Below are 22340 nucleotides of genomic sequence, written 5' to 3'. Positions count from 1 at the left end.
GGTATGCATCAGAGTATCCCAGATCTGACCCAGTTTCAGAGCTTATCTATAGACTCTAACTTCGTAGTTAGGACCCAGTTTTTATGTCTTGCAGAGCAGATGAAGCTTTACCAGTTAGAAAGCTGTGCTGCTGCAGAGCGGCTTCCCCCTTTCTTGGAAGAAAACCCCTGTGAAATCTGTTAACACAAAACCAAATGAATCCGTTGCAAGGGCTGTGCATGGTTAGCTATTTCAGTAGGAAAGTCGCACACAGGACTAAAATGTGAGATGGGTACAAAACACAAATGTTGACCAGAACAAGAAGCAAGCGAGGCAGTGTCTGGACATGGTTTATTTTCACATCCCTGTGTAGCATCATCAGAGCTACTGTACTTACCAGGCTGTGAAGGTGCTGCTGTGAAGTAGAAGTTGACAACTTACTCTGATTGCTGGCAAAGGGAAATTTTTGTGATGGCAAATGTAGTATGTAGGTACAGGGCTAAGCAAATGCAGATAAGAGAAAGGGATTGACAGGTGGAAAGCACTTGTAGAAAAATTGGTATGTACATTATTGCTTTTGGCGCCGTTGATGGAAAGTCAAACATAGAAAAGCAAACAGCAAACATTAGGAAGACGCGTGGTCCTGTCAATTATTAAATGAAGCCGGCAAACTGCTGTGACTCAGAGACAGCTGGAGAATAGCTGGGGTTAGGGGAGCTGCAGGTATGGCAAATGCATGCAAGCCTCAAGGTAGCACATTTCATATTGCAAACCTAAATCAACAGGCAGCAAGGTACCTGGCCACATTACTCTAAAGTGGGTGAGATGTGTTTAGGATAATTACAAATTAACATTACTATGGATATCATTACTCAGCATCACACAGACCTTTCAGGGCTGCAATGCATCAGCTGCGCTCTATCCTTGAGTGAAAGGCCACCTCCCGGAGGGCTGGGAAGCTCCATTAGTGCCAGCGGGACAAGTTGTCATATCACCTCTGTCACTGGAAGTAGATGAATGGGCTGGTTGGGGCTGGGTGACTCGGGGCTGCGGCGTCAATTGGTACTGCTTGGCTGAAATGAGGGAATCTCGTAGTTTCACCCATTTGTGGATTTTGCCTGTGAGGCAACTGGTTCCAAACAGCCACCAGATTTGTCAGCAGCTGACATGCTTCAGCTGCACTAACCTCCAAGGGAACTGCTCGGTACCTCAGGGAACTGCTATCTGCTGTCCACGAGCTGATTACAGCGACATTTGCTCTTCCCCACGGCTCGCCCACTCTGACTCGCTAGATTTAGCAAAACATTCAAGCACGAGATAAACTGCTTCTTCATGTGCTCTCACAACAACATGCCTGTGGTTATTGCGCAGTGTAACACTGCTGAGCGCTCACGTCTTCGCGGTTAGGTTCCCAGCTTCTGACCTCTTGTTGGCAGATCGGAGCAGCTTGACAATTTCAGCAGGCGCAAATGGACATGCACAAATTCCCTGTCTTCAGGCATCTACTTTACAGACACCTGGAAAAATACAGGAGAGAATTCTGGCAGCTTTCCACCATGAGGTGAGGCCCAGAGTCTGCGTGTTAAACACTCACATTTGCCTTGCATCCACCTTTATTTTTGCACGGAGTACATCTTTCCTCCTGCAGACACCAGTCCTTTCCCAGCATCTGACTGACACGACACTTTGCAGCACACATAGCAGCACCCATGTGTTCTTGCTGGTTTTACTGCTTGGCACCTCCCAGTGACAGTACCCGAAAGACAGGGGAAGAGACAGAGCATTTCCTTCCCCTGATGAAAAAGAAAAACCCAGGTACAATTTTCCCATAACTCTCTCATGCTTGCCAAAAAAAAGCACCTAACTCCCTTTCACAGCACTGATCCTTGCCATTTGGATTCTCCATAACAGCACCTAGGACAGCTGGGAGAAGCTCTCAGTACCTTTGCCAAAACAGCTTTTGGAGCTGTAGGGAGTGGGTGGGAAACAAATAAAAAACTAAAGAGAAATACCAATTTTTTTCTCACTGCCAAAGCTCTTCAGCACATCCCTGCAGCACAGAGCATCTCCCAGCTTTCTGGGACCTGCTAACAGATGGCCAGGGCATCCCAAGCTCCAGTCCTGATCCTGACCTTGTAGATCTTCTTTGCACAGCTGGACACTGACCCTGCCAAGTGCCTGCCCTGAAATCAGTGGTTTCCTCTGCCTTCATCCCTCCCCAGCATGAGTGCTGCTTGCAGCATCACTGCAGCACACTCTCTCTCATGAGATGGGGGCCGCTGGCCCCTCATCTGCAAGGTCATGGTTTCTCTTTCTCCTCCTTTTCAACCTGCTCCCTCCTTCTTTGACCACCCAGCTACTGGGATGAGCTGAGACAGCCCAGAGAGGAAAGTAGCCCATGAGGAAGACTGAAGGCACCCATTTGGGGCAGAAAAGAGCAGATGGTTTGGTATCACCCTGCAGATATGACAAAGTCACAGGGATTTGGCTTGCAGGGAGGATTATTTTACACAATGACAAGCGTGGTTGATCAGGAGGTAGATTGCACTGGGACAGGGTGGAGGTTCCTCTAATGACAGCCTGACACTCTGGAGGGGACAGCTCAGCCAGCCCGGGTATGAAGCATGTCACTTATGCATCACGTGCGTCCCTAAGGAAATGTGGCAATATACAAATAGCACGACGTGTTGCAGGATGTGTTTGGACTGCATTGCGTGCCCATTGCATCCTATACCTCCATGCCAGACCAACCTACCCTCATTTGAATCATAACCTGGGAGGCGGGGAGAGATTTCTCATGATGTTCCCATAAGAGTTATAGGCAGAGCAGATGATATCATGAGGCAGTAAAAATCATACACTCCCCTTGCAGATCCTGCAACAAGACTGGACTGTTTTCTGCGTGTGTGTCCTTGGGTTACATACAGTCCATAGGCCATTAGTTCCTGTCTTCATAACTGTAAAGATGTGAATCACATTATTTGTGTAATGAAAGCTGAGGAGTCTCATATGATCACATAACTCTGGGAACTGACACTTTCATATAATGGATGGACATAGGGATGTTGCAATTAAAAGCACAAGTCTGGCAACACTTTTTCAGAGACCATAACTGCTGTTAGCAGTGAATTCCTCAATGAAAGCCTGCTCTCAGCAGTCTTCTCTGTCCCCACCTGCAGGGGACGACAGCTTAATCACATGGCCATACCAGCTCTGCCTGCCTGCAGACTTTCTGAGAAGTGGGGCATCCCAAAATGGGAGGTGGAATAATGTGAATGGCCATAATCCATCCCTCCATGGAGAGGAAAAGAGCTGTATTGCAGAAGAGGTGACAGGTTTCTCCTGAGAAGTGAAGGCGTATGAGTGATTTTCTCCAGGAGATTATATTGCCCATGAGCACTATCATCATCATGATATTGCTCATGAGTAATACCAGTCTGGGGAGGAAAGGAAGGAGGAGACTGGCTTTGGGGCATTGCCACTCTGGGACTAGACCTGCTGCTGGGTCCCTCTCTGGCAGAGCAGGATGAGGATCCGCCTGCGGATCTGCTTGGTTTTCCAGCTGTACACGAGTGGGTTCAGGACAGGCGGCACCAGGAGGTAGGCATCGGCCAGGAGTGTGTGAGTGAGGGGGGGCAGGTGCTTCCCAAACCTGTGGATGATGGACAAGCCAATCAGTGGGACGTAGAAGATCAGGACGGCACAGAGATGGGAGATGCACGTGCTAAAGGCTTTGGCTTGTGCTTCCTTGGAGACAATGCTCAAGATGGCCCTGATAATCATCATGTAAGACAGGAGGATGGTCAGGGAGTCCAGTCCCTTAGTGAGTATCACTGCCGTCAGCCCATACAAGCTGTTGACCCTGACATCCCCACAAACGAGCCTCAGCATGTCCTGGTGCAGGCAGAAGGAGTGAGACAGGACACGGGGCCTGCAAAAAGGCATATTCTTAATAAGGACAGCAACGGGTAGCACCACACAGATGCCCCGCATGAAGATTGCCCCCCCCACCTTCATTATCAGGGAGCTCGTCAGGACAGAGGCATAGCGCAAAGGGTAGCAAATAGCAACGAAGCGATCGAAAGCCATGGCCACCAGGACCCCAGACTCGATGGCAGAGAAGGAGTGGATGAAGTACATCTGGACAATGCATGCCTCGAAACGGAGGGAGGTGGACTCGAACCAGAAAATCGCCAGCATGGTGGGCAGGGTGGAGAGAGACAAGCCTAGGTCTGCCACAGACAGCATGGAGAGGAAATAGTACATCGGTGTATGGAGGCTGCGGTCTGTCTTTATCATCCAGAGTAAGGTGCGGTTCCCCAGGAGCATGAGGAGGTACAGGCAGCAGAGAGGCAATGCCATCCAGTAGCTGCTCATTGGAAGACTGGGAATGCCGGTGAGGATGAAGATCAGGGGGCTGGACCCAGTCCTATTGGAAGATGACATCTCACACACTGATGGTCCGTGGGTCTGGAAATAATAGTGTCTTGGAATAAAAGTCCTGCTATGAGACACCCCACGCACCCCAGCTGCAACAGTGTTGGGAGGACAGGCTCCCAAGAGCCAAAAACCCCCTATGCTGCTGGCCTCATGCATAACCATCACATCAACCAAGGAAAAGCCACAGCGGATGAGTCCCAGGATCACTGCCCGGGCTGTGCACAGCAACAGGTAACGAGGAAAGAGCAGTGCAGCATTTAACGTGTCTCCCCTAGCTGTAGTCCCCAACATTTATATACCCAGAGTTTCGGGAGATTCGGTGCTTAGCCCATTGGGACGTGCCCGAAAGCTTCTCAGCAGCGCAGGTAGGACCACAGCCTGGGGCCAGGGTGCTCCTGCCTGGGGAAGGAGGAGAGGAGGGATGGAGACCTGGAGGTCAGCCCCGGGAATGGGGCTGACTGCTCCCTGCAGCAGGAGAAGGAGCAGCCTTGGCCATGCTGGTCCCTGCAAGGCTGAAGCACCTGGGCAGGCTAGGGAAGGGGGGACAGAGGGGGAGAGACATGAAGGCAGAGAAAGGTCAATGTTTGTGCTGAACTGAATGCAGTCAGACCACAAGAGATAATGTCTCACTCTGAGATGAGAAGTAGCCCCATTATATGTGACTCTGTATTGATTTCTTCCCTTTTTGTTTAAGTATGGCAAAATGTATAATGTTTTAGAGAGCTTTATCAGCTAAACCTGCAAGTCAATTAACCAAACCAACCCTGATGGAAGGAAAATGGATTTGTGCTTTACAGCTGCCAAAAAGGTTAAATGGAAAGGAAGAAATTCAGAGGCTCAAATAAGACCAAGAACCTGAAGTGGTGTTTCGTCTGCCTGAGGCCATTAGAAAACCCAGCAGCAAACACCAGGTCTCTATTTAAGCACTCTGGAAGCTGCCTGCTTTCCTGGGCAGCTTCACTGCCCCAGGAGCACGGGTGATCAGCTGCGATGCTCAGTGACAGGAAGCTGGGGCAGGCGTGGGAGATTTCCAAAGAAATATTCCGAACAGGCTTCTCTGCAAATGCAGTTAAATATAGTGCAACTTAAAAGAACCAGCAGAACAGCTGGTGGTCACAGCAGCACATCCTCAGCTCTTGCCACAGTTCATCAGGGAAAATGTGCTTGTCTCTATTTAGCTGGAAATGAATATGTTTTGGATAACTGAGGAGCACAAGCTGAGTAAGATTTGTCCCAGAGTGCGTCTGCACACACATGCACACAGTCTGAGACCTCATCTGCTATCAAAAAAAAAAAAAAAAATATCAAGATTTTGCATAGCCAAAGGGTCAGGCCTGAAAGACGGCTCAGAAGCTGCCAAACACCTGCTTCCCTGTTCAGGGGAAACTGTCACGTAGGGACAGAAGTTAGAGGTGACTGTCCCTGGGATGAGGGAAAAAACCTCTCTGAAACTGAGCCAAGCAGTGTGGGAGAGGGAGAACTGGGACAGCAAAAGAGGTAACTGAGGGTGTAAAGAACCTAAAGCTGAGGAGCTGAAGACCCCTGCTTTGCTCCTGTGGGGAGCAAAGTCATCATACAAATGAACTTACATGTTCTATTCATGTAACACTTGAGAGAATGAGGAAAATTTTTAATTATTGATCAAGACCAATGTTTAGGGTGGCTTTTCATATCAAGCCCATCTGCATATATCAGATCAAAATTAATATTTAGCAAAGCAATTTGCCATCTTAGCACTTTTCTAACATGCCGGTTTGTTGTTTCTGCCAGAGACTTTTGTAAATTCTTGTTTTGATGCAAGCCCTCAAACAAATTGTTGTTGCAGGGGAAGAACATCTCTAGTCTGTCATCTTCAGGCAGCCCATCCCATACTTACCCCAGGTCACTGCAGAGGACACGGGCTGGGGACCAGGAACAGCCCTGGCCGCGCACGCTGCTGCAGGCAGAAAGCTGGAAAGCCGTATTTAAAGCCAGCCAGAGCAAACCCCATGGGTCTCACCCAGGGAGTCACAGCTGATTTCTTTGCTCTTCAGGGGGTGTGAGCGCCACGGGACTGCGTACAAGTAGGTTTTTCTGTCTTCTCTGAAAAAATGGCAGAGTGCAAAAATGGGAGTGAAGGAAGCTTTGGGGCACAGGCTGTGAAAAAAAAAATTGACAAAAAATGTGTATTCAGAAAATTCCCCAGTTTTGCCCTGCTCTGTGAAACTTTTGCATTCTGGAAAGTGAAGAGACCCAGCCCTGGTGCCTTGCACCCCCCCCAGGTGCCTCCATGCAGCTCCCCGATTTATGCATAGGTACACTTTATATTTGTATATGTGTATATATCTCATTTAGATAGATAGATAGGTAGGTTAAATACAAGGAAACAAGGGCAATAAGAAAAATCCCTAAAAGGTCCCCAAAAAAGAGCACAAACCAAAGGAACCAGCCAATGGATTCATAACCAGAAACTTTATTTTGAGAATTTTTTTATTCTGTGATGAGTTTCACATAGAGACGATGGGTGATGGAGTACAGAGATGGAGGGTCGTGGGGTGCTCCCTTTGTCCCCAGCTGTGGGGAGCCTCCAGCTGCCTGTTCCCCACCATTGATGGGGTACAGACTGGGACCCTTTGGTCAACATCCTTGCAGAAAGCTGTGACACTCTCTGGCTGGTGATGAGGAGGGAGAGCACCAGAGCATGGTGTGGTCCTATGGTGTCCCTGTCCAGACTGCGGATCAGAGGAACTCCTTGCTGAAGGTTGCTATGGATCCAAATTATTTACATAAGTTCGAAAGGAGATTGGGAGACTCTTGGAAGAGGGATTGCTGAGGGCTCCCTTAAGCAGACCAGCCCTCTCCTGAAACAAAAAAAGCAGGACGCTGGAGGAGAATTAAGGGGCATGATCAGTCACCCCCCGCCAGTTTTGTACCATCTGCCGACTTGCTGAGGGTGGACTCTGCTCCATCATCTGGGTCATTAATGAAGTGGTTAAACAGTACTGGCCCCAGTATTGACTCACTAGTCATACTAGTGACTAGCCTCCAGCCAGATCTTGTGCCACTGATCATGACCCTTCAAGCAGGGCAGCTCAGCCTCTTTTCTCTCCTGGGTCTCAAGGAGCCTGTCTAGAAGGTGAATATTTTGGTGTGGTGGGGAGAAGACCAAGAATCATTTCACGGTGCAGAGCTGCGTGTACAGATAAAATCACCCAGAGCAGCCGAGTTCTTCCAGCATGATGCTGTGCCCCAGGGGACGGATAAGGGTGTCCTATAAAACAGAGCAGCCTGGGGCTTGTCCCATGTCAGCAGCACTGAGCCTGGCCGGGACACTGTTCTGCAATGAGAAGTGCAGGTCTGTGGGTGCCTTGGGAAGCTGTTGGGTTTTGATGTCCAGGATCTCCTCCATCATCCACGTGTGACCTCTCTGTGCTCTTGCAATCTGGTTTTATCTGAGGTTCATTCTGCCATTTGCAGCGCTGCGCTTTTTGTGATTGTCAGGATTTGTCCCAGACTTACCCCAAACTGTCTCCAAACACCAGGAGCCTGAGCTCAGACCCTGAGTTGCTGCAGCTTAACGAGCTGTGGGTGTCAGACGAGCACGGTCATTCCTCAGGGGCTGTGTTACCTTTCAGACATGATGTAGCTCAGCTCTCAGTGAGCAAAGCTGAAGCCAAGCAGAAGTTCCCAGCGTTTTCTGGGGGTTAGAGCAGTCTCTCCAATACTTGCTGCAGCTCAGATGATGCAAAATACCCTGAGAAAGGCTCTGACTGCTTTGCTTGTCAGGCAGGGTCTTTGTCAGGACTGTGGGAGGAAAGAAACTATTCCCAGATGGCATTTTGTGAATATATTTATCAGCTTGAAATTTCCCTGTTGTTGCCATAACATACCTTGTGCCCTAGCTGAGAGCACAGGGATGGGAGACATCTAAATTGACAAACTATAGTAGGAACACAAAAACTACAGGATTTAGACTAAGCAGAAACACGCTCACTTTGGACTTGCCAAGGCAATTTTTTACCCTTACCCTCAAAGTCCCCTGGAACTTAAATTTACAGTCCTTACCCTTTACTGGGACTTCTGTTCTGTGTAAGATAACACGTTTACTTGCAATGGGACAAAGCATTTACCACCACCTCCTTCTTCCACAAACACCACGTGTCTGTGTCTGTGATAGACCCTATCAGGAGACCTTCAGGAGTGCAGATGTTTTCAGCTGTGGCAACTGTTCAGCACCCAGCACGATGGGGTATGAGTCTGTGAATACTGTTGCGAGTGGTAATAGCGCAAGTTGCTCAAGGGTTGTACTGGGTATTTGAAATACAGAGGCCGTTTTCCTTCCCTGCTAGAGTCAGTGCAAATATTTGTACTGGCTTCAGTGAGGTAGGGCTGAGACTGAGCCAGGAATTCGAAGCAGGATATACTAATGTTTCTCTATGCTTCATCCTTGCCTCTAAATTCTTGTTGCCAATTATAATAGCATATTTGATAAATACTGTTCTTCACTTCAAGGCTTAGGAGCTCAAGCAAATCCGCATGGAGCTCATGTCAGCATTCAAGAACATCAGCTTCAGGGCTGCGTTTTTCCCGGACAGGTTTCCCAGGCTTGGAAACTTCTCACCTCTGCTCTGTTTCACTGTGAACCTTGGCAATGCCGCCTCATCTTTTATGCAACGAGAGGACTGAAGCCCATGTACTATTTCTTGGCCGTGTTGTCCATTGTTCTGTCTGCCTTCAGGTCGTATTGTGCTGGGAATATTGCGGTTTAAGTACGGGGAAGTCAGTTGCAGTGCTTGTTTCCCTGAGATCTTATTCACCTGCTCACTGTTGCTCATGGAAATGTCTATGTTGCTGCTGATGGCCCTGGGTAGCTTTGAGGCAAACCACAAACTCCTGCAGTACGAGTCAATTTTATCTGCTTGAGGTATGACCATGGTGGGACTGGTGTTCATGTCCTTGTTGTCTCTCTCAGGAGAGAAAGTGCCTGCAAGAGGAAAAACTGCAAAAACTGGCAAGTAGATTTTTATTTTTTAAAATTTTCTACAATACCATCAGCCCCTTATTGTGGCCCACTGTGGTGTGCATTGGTAAAGTACAGAGCACTTCTCTGGAGGTGCGTCCTTAGCTTGGGCCACGGACCCAGCCTGCTTGGGACACCAGGGGAAAGTGAAGGTGGAAGATGCTCTGCATGGGGCAGGACAGGGTGAAATGTTAGAGAAGTGCTTGGGGCTGAGAGGTGCGGAGGAGTGGGGGGTTCCTAGGGGGGATCCTCACTGATAAGAGAAGTTGGGAGCTGGTTCACTGTGCAAAAGGGACAACGAAGCAATAACATCTTCAGAGGGTTTGTGATGTTTGATCTGCGGCCGAAAGCAGGACTATTGAGGGAAGTCTAGGTGAATCACCCCCTCATCACTGCAGGGCAATGGCACAGGACAGAAAAGCAGAAAGGAGGATTTTGCCAAACATAGGAATTGCTCAGGTCAATTACAGGGAGCAAGTCACCCTTAGTACCTAGGTGATGTTTCATTAACAACAGTTATTTTAAAAAATGACCAGGTCAGAATTTCTTCTGAAACCCACATCACTGTCCCCGTTGCTGTTGTCTCAACACTCTGAGCAGACCCTGCTTTACACTTTCAACAGCCAGGAATGTCAGTGTCTCCAGCCCTTTTGCAACCAAACCAGTTCTGCAGCTCCAGTTTGCCTAAGCCACAGTCAGTGCCTTTAACCCTCAGATCTCTCCTTTCCCCTCACAGCTGCACAGTTTGAAGCACAAAGAGATGGAGGGTCTTACTTTTCACCCACTGATGTACATGTTCTTAATGCACACACTGGTTCCTAAGCAAGGTGCATCATCACTATCTTGCAGCAGTGAGCTGAATGGGTTTAAATACACATAGTTTAAATATACTGTGCCCCAAACAGCAGTTAGGGAGGGGACAGCAAAGGGCATGACATGAAGTAGTCCTGGTGACGGACTCATCCCAGTTGCTTCTAAGGTAGATAATAAATAACCCACAGAGTACTGCTAACCTGCTTGTGGTCCTATGGGCTGTACCAATACTGTATCAATAGTTACCAGTGCAAACTATTGTCTTTCTTGAGTGTCAAGCACCTTAAGAGAGGCATGGTCCCTGTTGAAGGGGCATTTCCCTTGGCAAAGAGATTCTTTGCATGAGTACGCCTGATAGAATGGAGTAACGAAGACAAAGCCACATTCTTCTCAGTGGTATCCAGTGAAACAACAAGAGGCAATGGGCACAAACTAGAAAAACCAGGGAATTCCATTTAAATGTAACAAATATATTTAATTTTTTTATGATGATGTTTATCAAACACTGGCACAGGTTTCCCAGGGAGGCTGTAGAGTCTCCATCCTTGGACATACAGAAACCCGAGGTATACACGGTCCTGGGCAACCTGCTCTGTGTGACCCTGCCTGAGCAGAGGGGTTGGCCAGGATGATCTCCAGAGGTCCCTGTCAGCCTGAGTGACTCTGTGACTCCAGATAGCAGATACACCTGTTTCACACTATAAAAGCACTGCTCTGTTGGTACTACAGTGCAGCTTTTACGCTAGTAATGAAGTTTCAGTATAAAAAAATAAACACCCTTAATGTTCTAAGACTTCCAGAACATCACCTGGCTCCAGAGGAGAGACAGAACCAAGTCCTCCTCTGCCCCTTCCATTCTGCAGCTCCCGGGTGCTGTCACACTCCTTCTGCCTGCACCAGGACGTGATGAACCTGGCCTGCGCCAACACCACCCCCAGCGTGGTGTACGGCCTCACCGCCATCCTGCTGGTCATGGGGCTAGACGCCATCCTCATCTGCCTCTCCTACATCCTGATCCTCAAGGCTGTCTTGCGGCTGGCATCGTGGAAGGAGAGGCTCAAGGTGTTCAGCACCTGCGTTGCCCATATCTGCGTGGTCCTGGCCTTCTACGTGCCCCTGATTGGGCTGTCCGTGGTGCACAGGTTTGGGAAGGACCTGGCTCCGCTGGTCCATATCATCATGGGGAACATCTACATCCTGGTGCCTGCTGTGCTCAACCCCATCATCTACGGGGTGAGGACCAAGCAGATACAGAGGATCCAGATTTCAATTAAAATTTCTGATGACAGAACTGCCCATTGAACTGCACCCAGCTCTTGACTTTTCTTGGCTTAGCTTTGGGGATGCGGAATGTGCTTCTCTTCTTTGACTATGCAGCATGCTGCCTGAGCCCTTGGCAGGCTCTCAGTCACTATCACAACACAAATAACAATAATTTATGACTGCAAATTGTAGAGCAAATATACTTTGTGCAGCAAGCACTAGTACTGTAGTAAAAGACTACACAAGCCTGGCAGGTTGATGGCTTTATGGATGCAGTCAGAGCCCTTCAGGAATCAACATTTAGCTGGGACTTGTTCCTTTCCTCGCAGTGCATCCCAATGCATCCCAGCAAGGCACTGGGACAGACAGACAGTATAAAAACACTTTCACCTACTATTAACTTTTTCACTATGTCTTCTTCTTCTTGCATTTATTCACTGCCTATAATTTAGAAAATTATTTTTGGAAGAAACAGATAAATACCACTTTGTGGAAGCAGAAATGTCTAGCACAAATCTGATTAAGAGCTTCATTTCCTGAATTAGGAGCAAATTAACTCATTATCCACACAGCACAAAGCAAAACAATATTTGTAAACAGCAGCTCAAGATATTTGTGAGGAGGTGTGCTGGGTGTAGCTGGCAAGGTTTGGGTAGTGGAGGGCGCTGCAGAGGTGGCCAGGAGGAAGGTCTGGAGCTGCCCTGTGCCCAGCACAAGATGGTTCCAGCTGGATCAGTAACTGGCCCATCATGCACCAAAGCTGAGCCAGCCAGGTGTGTTTGTGGTGTCTCTCTGAAAACTTATTTAAGAAAGGGCAGAAAATGTCAGACTGAGAGAGGAGTGAACAAAAAGAGTGAGAAACAGCAAGGAGAGCACCAAGGTCAGAGCAGTAGGAGGTGCTCCATGGTGGTAGAAGCACTCCCACCGAAGGGACCGTGGACAGTGGAGGACCCACACCAGAGCAGGTACACCCCAAAGGGACTGCAGCCCATGAATAAGCCCATGCCAGAGCAGACAGACCTCAAAGGGACTGTGGCCCATGAATAAGCCCATGCCAGAGCACATAGACCCCAAAGGGACTGCAGCCCATGAAGGACCCACACTGGAACAGGTTCACCCCCAATGGGAATGCAGCCTGTGGATCAGCCCATGCTGGAGCATTGGAAATGAGTGAGAAGGAAGTAGTGGCAGAGAGAAACTGCTGTGTACTGACCCTGACCTGCACCAGTCATCACCTTGCTGAAGGGACTGAGTGAAGCCTGTGGTGATAACAAGGAGAGGAGAGGAGTCTGGACTGAAGAAGTGACTGGGTACCACTTATGTTTTCAAGGAGTCATCAGTCCTGACTCCAAGATGCCTATTTCTGAGTGGGGATGGACAGTCCCTAGCACAGCATTGTCTATGCAAAAATAGGGCTGTGTTTTGCCTCAGTTTTAATGAACCTCTACTGAATTTTAGTGTGCAGTTTATCACTTCATCATTAAGCTTTGCAAAGTTCTCATATAATCCCTCATCTCTACTACTTTGAGTATAGTGGTTTCATAAAAAGCTTCATAACATCCCAATTCACATCCTTCCCTAGATCTCTGATCAGTAGAAGTACTGTTCCATGTAGCATGATTGAATCATGGCAAGAGTGTGAAGCCCATCAAGTAAAAAACATGATCACCATTGGTCAGATATGAAATTCTCTGGTGCTTATTTGGATTCAAGACATCTCTCCTTCCCTGGAGCAGGTGGAGAAGGCAGAAGGTGGACCCCAGTACCATGAGGCTGGCACAATCCTGACAGCCTCCTCTCAGGATGTCTCTGATTCTCCAGGACCCCCTGAGCACTGCTGTGGGGGCTCTGCCAGCTGTGCACAGAGGCACAGCCACAGCTGGAGAGCAGATCTCAGGTGAGGAGGACTTCTGGTTTGATCCAGCACAGGCACTTTTATGAATTCCCAGCTTAAACTAAGAAAAAAATCATGCATCGTCAGAATTCAAGCTGGGTTTCCATCCCACAACAGATCAGGACCTACATCAAGGCTTGGTTCAGATCCTCTCTTTCCTCCCCCCTTGCACAACTCGTGCACCAGACTCCCTGGGATGACTCACCAGATTCCTGACCAAGCTGAGTAAGCAACAGCTCCAAGGAGCTCTGGCTCTCCAGCCTGCTGAGCAGACTTCAGAATCTGCTCTGCAGCTGGGGAGTTTATAGCCAAGCTGGGTCCTGGGAGGTTTCACAAACCAGTCAGCAATGTCAAGTCATTTTCCCTCTCTCGTCTTCAGCTCCAGAAGACCAGGATTAACTCCTGTCTCTCAGAGCTGGAAGAAACCCTTGCTGCAGAAGAAGGGAGGCAGGGCAGTGATTTACCTTCTCCCTAAGCTGCTTCTCTTGGCCAGAGCCCCAGGAGACTTTCTCTGTCTCTTTTTACAAAACCCAAGCAATTAATTACTGCCACCATCTCTGGGAGGCCCATCCAACCACCAAAAGTGCCCAGCATTCCCCAAGATTTCTTCTCTAGCTCTACCAGAGGTCTCATCCTGGCTGGGTGGACTTCCCCCACCTTCTGCCTCTCAGTCACAGCACTGCGAGCGAGGTTCAGAGACCCCAGGTAGGGGTAAAGGATGCAGTAATCTCCAAGTGGTGTTCAGTGGGCAAGGTGTGTCGCTGGTTCACCTCTGCATTATCTAGAGTGAGCCTCCACTCAGGTCTTCTTGTTCCTGTTTGCACTGGGATAATGACGAGAGGCCTCAAAGCAGAAAAGCCGCCCCATTTCAGGCACACAAATGCAATACTTTTGCTTGTAAAGGATGGGAACCCATCCGTTGGATTATGCAGTGGGACTGCATCTGGAGCAGCAGGCTGCCTGGCAGATCCACGTTTGGCTTACATGCTGAGGGAGTCCTGCTGTGAGATGGCAGCTGGGAAGGGCTTTCTGAAGAGGTCCTTTTCAACACAGATGCTGGGTGCCCACCCAGTGTGGTCCCCAGCTGTCCTGGCCTCTCCCTACCTCTGTGGTCAGATGTCCCTGGTCCCTTGATGGCCAGGTCAGACTTTGGAGTGGGAAAGAAGCTATAGCTTGGCTGTGGGGACCCTATCTGTGGTAGGGCAGGACTCAGGATGGCTTCCCATCACACCCATGTCTCCATTCCCCCCGATGCTGCAAGAGCTGCTGAAATCACACATCAAGGCAGCCCTGTGTGCCACATCAGAAGCAGGCTGAATATAAGTTGGATACCCGAAGCCACCAATGAATTGTATGTTGAGAAACATGAACGCAAGGAGAGCCCAGCTGATGGAAATACATGTCTGAAAGCAAAACGTGTCTCCATGGGTGTGTGGCCAGGAACGGCATATGGAAGAAGAGGGGACAAAAAAATAGACCAAGGAAGCAAGGAGTTTCTATTGGGAGCAAAACAGACTTGACCTGGGGATTTTCACCTAATTTAATTTATGACAAATTAACATAAACTTTTAATAATTCACTCATGCATTGAGGAAAAAAAAAGAATAAAAAATATAATTGGAAAAAAAGAATTAAAAATATAATTTAAAAGAACATTTAGGGAAACACCGTTCCTCCCCCTTTCCCGGACTTTTCATCACTCCAGCATCTCTTCTCCCCTGTCCTAGTCTTAACTCCCCATGTTGTTGCCACGTGTTGCAGTCCTGCCCTCCCAGTCCCTTTGGTGGGGTGACAGTGGTGCAGGAGGTCCGGATCAGTGCGTGGCTGTTTCCTTCTACTGCTCCTTGGTCCTTATTTGCTCTCCTCTGCCCCAGCTTGGGTCTCCTGTGGTCCCTCAGGGCTGTCCCTGCCTCAGCATGGATTGCCTCCTTCCAAGAGCATCTCTAACCATGCCATCTATTTGTCTGTAGTGAAAATGCCAGCAGAAGCCACAAGGCCCCTTAAACTGATCTTCTCCTCCTCTCTAGTCTCTACAGATTTCTCCTAGTTTTGGTTGCTTTCTTTTGAAGGACCAGTAGCCCAAGGGCCAGCACACCCATAAGTCATTGCTCTTTGTGTCATGTTTGTAGTTGCCAGACTGAAACAGCTGAAAAACCGACATTGATCCCAGATGTGGTGATTATCTGAACGGCTTCCTGCCCTCCTTCCCCAACACCCCTCTCCCTAAATACCATACTGATCATCTGTGGTTCATACATGACGTCCACCCTCAGAGACTGCCAGGGAATACCTAAATTAGGTCCAAAGGATCAGCACTCATTTACAAAGCATTCACTAATGTTCATGGATGCTTCAGGATCCTTAGGTGAAAGGTGACATTAAAATACAGCCCTAAGAATCCAGGCTGCTATCTTGTGCCCCAGAAGGAGTGCAGTGACACTGGATCCAAATCCAAAGCAAGTTTTATACCAATAGAATTAAGCCTGAAGGACACATGCACCTTTGTGTGTGTTTACCAGAAGAACAGCTAGGCATGCTCAGAGGGATATTTGCCCACCCAGACATAAAATCTTCCCCCTTTATGGACCAAAGATCTGTTTGGCACTGCTTAATGCTGAAGCAGACATAACCCATGCGGTGGGAAAGAGGAGTGAATTTGTTTACAAACCATTGCTATTCCTGGTTATTCCCAGGCAGCAGTTTCTCCTCTGTGATGATTAGTGTCTCTGAAGTCCCAGCAGTGAGTGATTGAGGTAATCAGGTTCCTTAAGGTGTATAAATATTTCCATGCGGGTCCTTTTGGCATGTTGAGGAGTTGCTTGGTTGTTGAGAGAGAAAAAGTATTTGAAGATGATATAGGTACAGCCAGGGTCACATCCAAATCATCCAGGTGAGCTGGGTAGACTTTTTTTTTTTTCATTTAATCTGGTGTTATGCCAGTATTTTTAAGCATAGTGCCAAGTTCTTAGCCAAGTTCAAATTTTAGCCAGATCGGGGTCGAATATAAAACAATCTATCCAGAAAAGCTAGTCAGATATGCCAATACATCTAAGTGAAATTCATCTCTTATTGAGTTAATGAGCTACTTCATTACTTCTAGATATCCCACATCAAGTGAATATTGTGGTCGAGAACTGCCAGTCATAAACCTGCAACCTCAGTTTTCTTCCTTGCATAGGTTAATTACAACAGTGCTAATTATTTGGCTGCAAGCTGTTCCTTGGTTAAATCAACTTGAAACAAGCTGTAGACACATAGGTGTAACCTCTGCTAACCCAGTCATCTGTGAAGACCTGCAATTACCTGATCATAGCTCTAGTCCTGTCCTTTTTGCTTGAGCAAACCTGAAGAGGATGGCAAACACCACAAGGAAGGTAATAATTTGTTCTTCTCCCTTACGGAAAGGACAAAAGTCATGAGCTCCAGTGAGACATAGGCTTGACGCTAGGAAAATGCTCTGAAATGAGTGATTTGGGGAAAGTATAGCGTTTCTGCAATGGGAGATCAGGTTGTGCATGTATCTATCAGAGGTTACTTTTGATCTTATAGTGGGGAAGGGGTATGGACTGGATCATTACTCTAGTTCTCTTAAACCCCAAAATTCAAGGGATCTTTTTTTTCATGACAGGCTGTATGCTGATCAGGAGTGCAGGATGGCTGTTAGCGTAGTCAGATCAGGGCGTGGTTGCAAAAGGAGTTGGCTATATGTTTTTCACAGGCTCAGACTGCATGGCTGGTAGATTTACAATGTCTAAGAATGACACAAAATGTTACATGCATCAAACCTGGTAAATTTAATTATTATTGCTTAGCAGCAGAGATGCAGAGCTGACAAAAATGAGTGAGGAAAGAGTTAAAACCTCAGCTTCAAATACCAGGATCTATTTCCTCCTTACAAAGTGAGGAACGCTTTGCCAGTATGCTAGCAATCAAGGACTTCAGCTCCTTTTGCACTTTGTTCAATACTGAGCAGGTCATTCTCTGAGGGTATTTTAATCTGTTTCGCTGCTTAAAAACAAAGTACAAGTTTGCAACAAATCTAAATGGGGTACAGCAAACTAGGTCAAGGTGCCTGGTAATGTCCCCCATTTCTAGAAAATCTTCTGGATTTTGCCAACTGCAATGAGCAAAACATGTCACTTTGCAAGTTACTGAACTACTTAATTGCACAAAATAAAACTAACTGCTTTTTGTGCCAATGAAGCACAAAAAAATTGCTCAGAACAGGCCTGAAAGCACTGCTCCACTTAAGCAGCAACAAGTCTGAAAGTGCTGCTCCCATCCCTGCTGTTGCATGTACGACTGAAAAATAGCCAAAATCACAGTTATCTTCCTAACATGGCATTTGTATGTAGGCTGCAATTGCAGTCATTCTTGGGGGTTGGTGGTAGAAGTGAGAGGTCCGTGCAAGGCTGGGTTGGAGTTGATGTGATGAAGGAAGAGCTCCTCCAGGTGCGATCCTCTGGGCAGGGTTGGGAGGTGGCACTAGACGCCTGTCCCCATGTGCGTGTTCAGGGTCCGGAGGCACCTTCAATTGCTAGCACACTGGCACCGTGGCTGCAAGGCATGTCAGGAGGAAGATGCGTGAAATGTAGAGGAGGTCAGGTATGACGTGGATGAAACTGAAGCGCAGTGGGGACCGTGTCTTTGCATCACCCAAATGGGCTGGTCAGAGAGACTGAGCTAAAGAGGTTGCTGCCTTGGTATTTCATGTGTTTGTGTACCCAAGAAATCAGACCCTGCTAAGGGAACAGAACTGGCACAGGACTGTGAACATAAATGAAAGGACCCAGTAAAAACTGAGTCTGATGCCTGTTGAATAGCATTATTTAATAATCTGGATAGCTTTATTATACAAGATGAAGTACAGGTAACACTGCCCAGAACAGTACACAGGATTTGTAGATTAATTACCTGTGGCAGAGAGGAGGAAAGGAGTATCTGCTTTTTTCCCAAGCGCAGGATTACAGGATCTCAGATGTGTTTGCCCTTGCCAGATAAATAATTCTGGCACGAGACATGTTTCCTGCTGGACTGGCTTGTGCCAGCTGTGGCTCTGCCTCCCTGAATTTATAGCCAAGGTAGCTGACCACTCTGTAAACAGAGTCCTCTTTGCAATAAACTATTATAAATAAAATTGTCTTGGCAGCATTTTCACAATATTGGCTTTGCAGTATTCGGTCTTACATTGCAAATAGCAATGACTAGAAGCAGACTGAAATGCCTGTTGGTTTGTGTCATGTGGAGGACTCGAAGCAGTTTGGAGGATAGATGAAACTATTTAGAGGTCAAGGAAGTCAAATGCCTGGAAAGCCGAGGAGATGAAGTCTGGCCCTGTGGTATGTTGGGGAAAACAGGGGGTACAAGTGCCTGAGAAACTTGTATCTAATTCCCATACTGCCAGCAGCTAATTTAACCCTTCTGTGCCTCTGTTTTCCCTGTAAAACAGGGACAATTCACAGCTCTTCTTCCGTTTGTCAAGGGCTTGAGGGTAAGGAGGTACAACGCACTGTGGGAGGGCTGGCGCTGGAAGGGACCAGCGCTGCAGCCTCAGGCCAGTTTTGGTCATGACACTGGTTTTCCTTCCTAACGCAGGAGACAGGCGTCCTGTAGGCTGGTTGCCCATTCAGAGAGGGACTCCAGCAAGACAGTTTGGATTTAGGCTCCAGTAGGAACAGCCCCACAGCTGACAGTGCTGTCCTGAAGCAGAGCTCACAGCTGGGGCAGTGCTCTGCTTCCCCGGGCATCAGCTCTCACAGCAAAAATGCTCTGAACAACAAACACTGATGTTGGAAATATACATGTGCTGCAGTTTCCCAAGGTGGGAATCAGATGGGGCACACCAGCCCAGAAGAACATATGGTTTACACCTGCAGAGGTGTGTGGGTGGCCAGAGTCCTGCTGAGCTGCATCCTCAAAGTATTCTGGACCTTCACCCTTCTCCCATATTAGATTTTTGTACTGATAGCAACTAAATGTACTTATCTTCTAGCTTGTAACTCCCAAACTATGGAGGGGAGGGCTGAAGACAACAGCCAGAGGCCGGCTCGGGATGGGAGGAGAGGTGAGATAACTCCCAAACGTTCCGGCTAAGACCATGTGAGTTTGCGTCTTGCCAGTGATGGGAGTGAGTGTACCTGGATAAGAGGCAGGAGTTTATGAATCATATCATAGAAACATATCATAGAATATCTCAAGTTGGAAGGGACCCATAAAGATCATCGAGTCCAGGTCTGTGTGCCTGAGAAGACAGGCAGGGGTGGTGGCTGGTGTCCACAGTAGTGCTTGTTACAGCTCATTCCTCTCTCTATGCCAGCTGCTCCTGTGTCTTCCCTTCTGGCTCTGCAACAGTGCCTCATGTCCTACCCAAATCACTCCAGTTCCACATCCTTCAACCTGATAGGCATCCCTGGGCTGGAGGATGCTCAATTCTGGATTGCCTTCCCATTCTGCACCATGTACTTCATGGCAGTGCTGGGGAACATCACACTCCTCCTAGTGATTAGGCTGGACCCAAGCCTGCACCTGCCCATGTATTACTTCCTTTCCATGCTGGCTGCCATTGACCTCGTGCTCACCACTTCCACCATACCCAAGCTCCTGAGCATCTTCTGGTTCCAATCCCACGAGATCAACTTTGAGGGTTGTGTGGCCCAGATGTTCTTCATCCACAGCTTCTCTACGGCAGAGTCAGGGGTCCTGGTCACCATGGCCTTCGACCGATACTTGGCCATCTGCAAGCCCCTGCGCTACTCTGCCATCCTGACTGGCCCCACCATTGCCAAGCTGGGCTTGGCTGCTGTGGTGCGTGGCTTTGCCATCGTCACCCCTCTGACATGCATGGTGACCAGCCTGTCCTACTGCGGTCCCCACATCATTCACCACTCCTACTGTGAGCACATGTCAGTGGTGAAGCTGGCCTGTGGGGACACCCGGCTCAACAGCATCTACGGGATCATGGCTGCCACCATCATGGTGGCCTCAGACTCCATCCTCATCGCTGTCTCCTACATGCTGATCCTGAGGGAGGTCATAGGCCTCTCCTCCAGAGAGGCTCGTCTGAAGTCCTTCGGCACCTGTGGCTCCCACATCGGTGTCATCGTGCTCTTCTACACACCTGGGCTCTTCTCATTCTACACTCAGCGCTGGGGCCAGAACGTCCCCGCGCACGTCCACATCCTGATGGCTGACCTCTACCTGCTGGTGCCTCCCATGCTCAACCCACTCATCTACGGGATGAGGACCAAGCCGATCCAGGAGCGGGTGCTGAGCCTGCTCTGCCAGAAAGAGACCCAGTCCCAGTCCTGACTCCAGCCCATCGCTAATGCCAGGTGGCAAGGAATAGGGTTTGGGCCAGGGACCAACGGCAGCATGTTTGGGGAGCAAAGAAAAAGCTTAAAAAGCTGTCTATTGGAAAAGTGGCATGACCCCTTCATCATCTTGGCCAAACTCTGAAAGCTGGAGGCACCACAGAAAATTTGACTGGTGAAACATTATTTTTAGAAAGTGAATTCTACATTCCTGTTCAGAATGGAAAGATAAATCGTGCCTATCTCTATCTTTGGTTGTCCTCAGATCTGTATCACCTCATGACTCTCCTCTTCACCTCAGCTCTTGATAAAAGACTGTTGCCACTTTGGAAATGAAAGTCTGTTCATGGATTCATCCTCCCCATGTACCTTTTTCACCCAGTCTGTAACTCTCCATTTATTCACTTACTAGTATTTAGCAGCTTCCTGATCCTGGTGCCTGGCTATGAGAGGACAGTGTGGTATGTGTGTATGCGCATTTACACACACACACACACACACACAGAGTCATCCAGATGTTGGCCCAAACAAATTTTGTTTTCCTCCCAATCCTGTCTTGAAACCTTACTGAAGCATTTGCAGCAATCACAAAAAGCCAGCTCATTTGAGAACAGGATCTACAAGTCATACTGAAACCCTGCAGTGTCACGTAAGGTTTTGTTCCTTTCTAATTAGAAACACCAAAACAGCATCAGCCATGAAATGTTGTTCTATGAAATTTTGAGACTCTCTAACTTTCTGTGTTGTTGTGTTTCTTCCCTATAAGCACATAGGCACCTGTAATGGGATTTTGAGAAGCTCTGGTTTTTCATAAGCCTTCACTTGCCTCCAAACTCCTGTGAGATCCTACTCCTGTGGTTTTGGCACTTTAGCAAACTGGCTCTCCTCTTTGGAGACCATGTAATTCTGCATGTGCTGCACTGCATGAGGGTAATACATCGCTCCTTCCCCTGAACTAACGCTCAGGTGCAGCATTGGTGTTAGGGAGAGTGGGAATTGCTTACAATCAGGTGCATAGAGCAGCTGGAGGGCACAACTGCACAAGTCTCCTTTGCTTTATGCAGATTTCTTATGCAAAGGACAGGGCCATAAACTAAAAAAAAGCCTGTGGGGCTGTTGTATGAGGGTCACCTCCAAGCACTGGAGGCAAGGAGCAGGAGTGTAAAGTAGGGGAGCAGAGAACAGGGACTAAGCTCCTCTTGTTCTCCTTGGAAATCCTGTACCTGATTTTAACTATGATGAAAACTCATCTTCTAACACCACATACTGACTTACCATCGCAGCTCTCCCTCACCTTCACCCCATGGAAATCAGGGCACAGGAATTCCATGAGTCTGGTCTCTAAGGGAAGCCTAAGGTCCTGCATGTATCCTGCACTGAGCTAGAGGGGAAAGGGGAGCGTTACAAAGAGCTGTGGTAAACACCAAACCCAAGCTGGTGGGTATAAACTCAATTCTTTCAGTGTCTCCTGACACTGCTGCCTTTGGGTGCCTTCTGGACTATGAACAGTCGCATCCCGTACTGCCACCACCCCCTTGGCAACAGTACAATCTACACAATGCCCAACGACTAAAATACAGCACAGATCCTTCCGCCTGACTCAGAGACCAGACTCTTCCAACCTGAGTCTCGTAGTCCTGGT

The 22340-nt window shown here is 48.2% G+C and overlaps 3 protein-coding genes across 3 annotated transcripts; 2 read left to right on the top strand and 1 right to left on the bottom strand.

The window, feature by feature from the left end:
- Nucleotides 1-1448: 1448 nt before the first annotated feature.
- Nucleotides 1449-11533, top strand: LOC142041619 (olfactory receptor 51E2-like). The gene is made up of 2 exons (XM_075050619.1): nt 1449-1540; nt 11095-11533. Exons 1-2 carry the CDS (start codon nt 1449-1451, stop codon nt 11531-11533), a joined length of 531 nt encoding a protein of 176 aa, XP_074906720.1.
- On the bottom strand, nt 3469-4425 carry LOC142041480 (olfactory receptor 51H1-like). The gene has a single exon (XM_075050365.1). It carries the CDS (start codon nt 4423-4425, stop codon nt 3469-3471), a length of 957 nt encoding a protein of 318 aa, XP_074906466.1.
- Nucleotides 11534-19073: 7540 nt separating the features above from the next.
- Nucleotides 19074-20758, top strand: LOC142041566 (olfactory receptor 52K2-like). Its single transcript, XM_075050487.1, has one exon. The coding sequence runs from the start codon at nt 19698-19700 to the stop codon at nt 20694-20696; it is 999 nt and encodes a 332-aa protein (XP_074906588.1). The 5' UTR covers nt 19074-19697; the 3' UTR covers nt 20697-20758.
- Nucleotides 20759-22340: the final 1582 nt, after the last annotated feature.

The sequence above is a fragment of the Buteo buteo genome, chromosome 18, assembly GCF_964188355.1.
Source record: "Buteo buteo chromosome 18, bButBut1.hap1.1, whole genome shotgun sequence".
Classification (NCBI taxonomy): Eukaryota; Metazoa; Chordata; class Aves; order Accipitriformes; family Accipitridae; genus Buteo; species Buteo buteo.
This window is presented reverse-complemented; position numbering and strand designations above follow the sequence as displayed.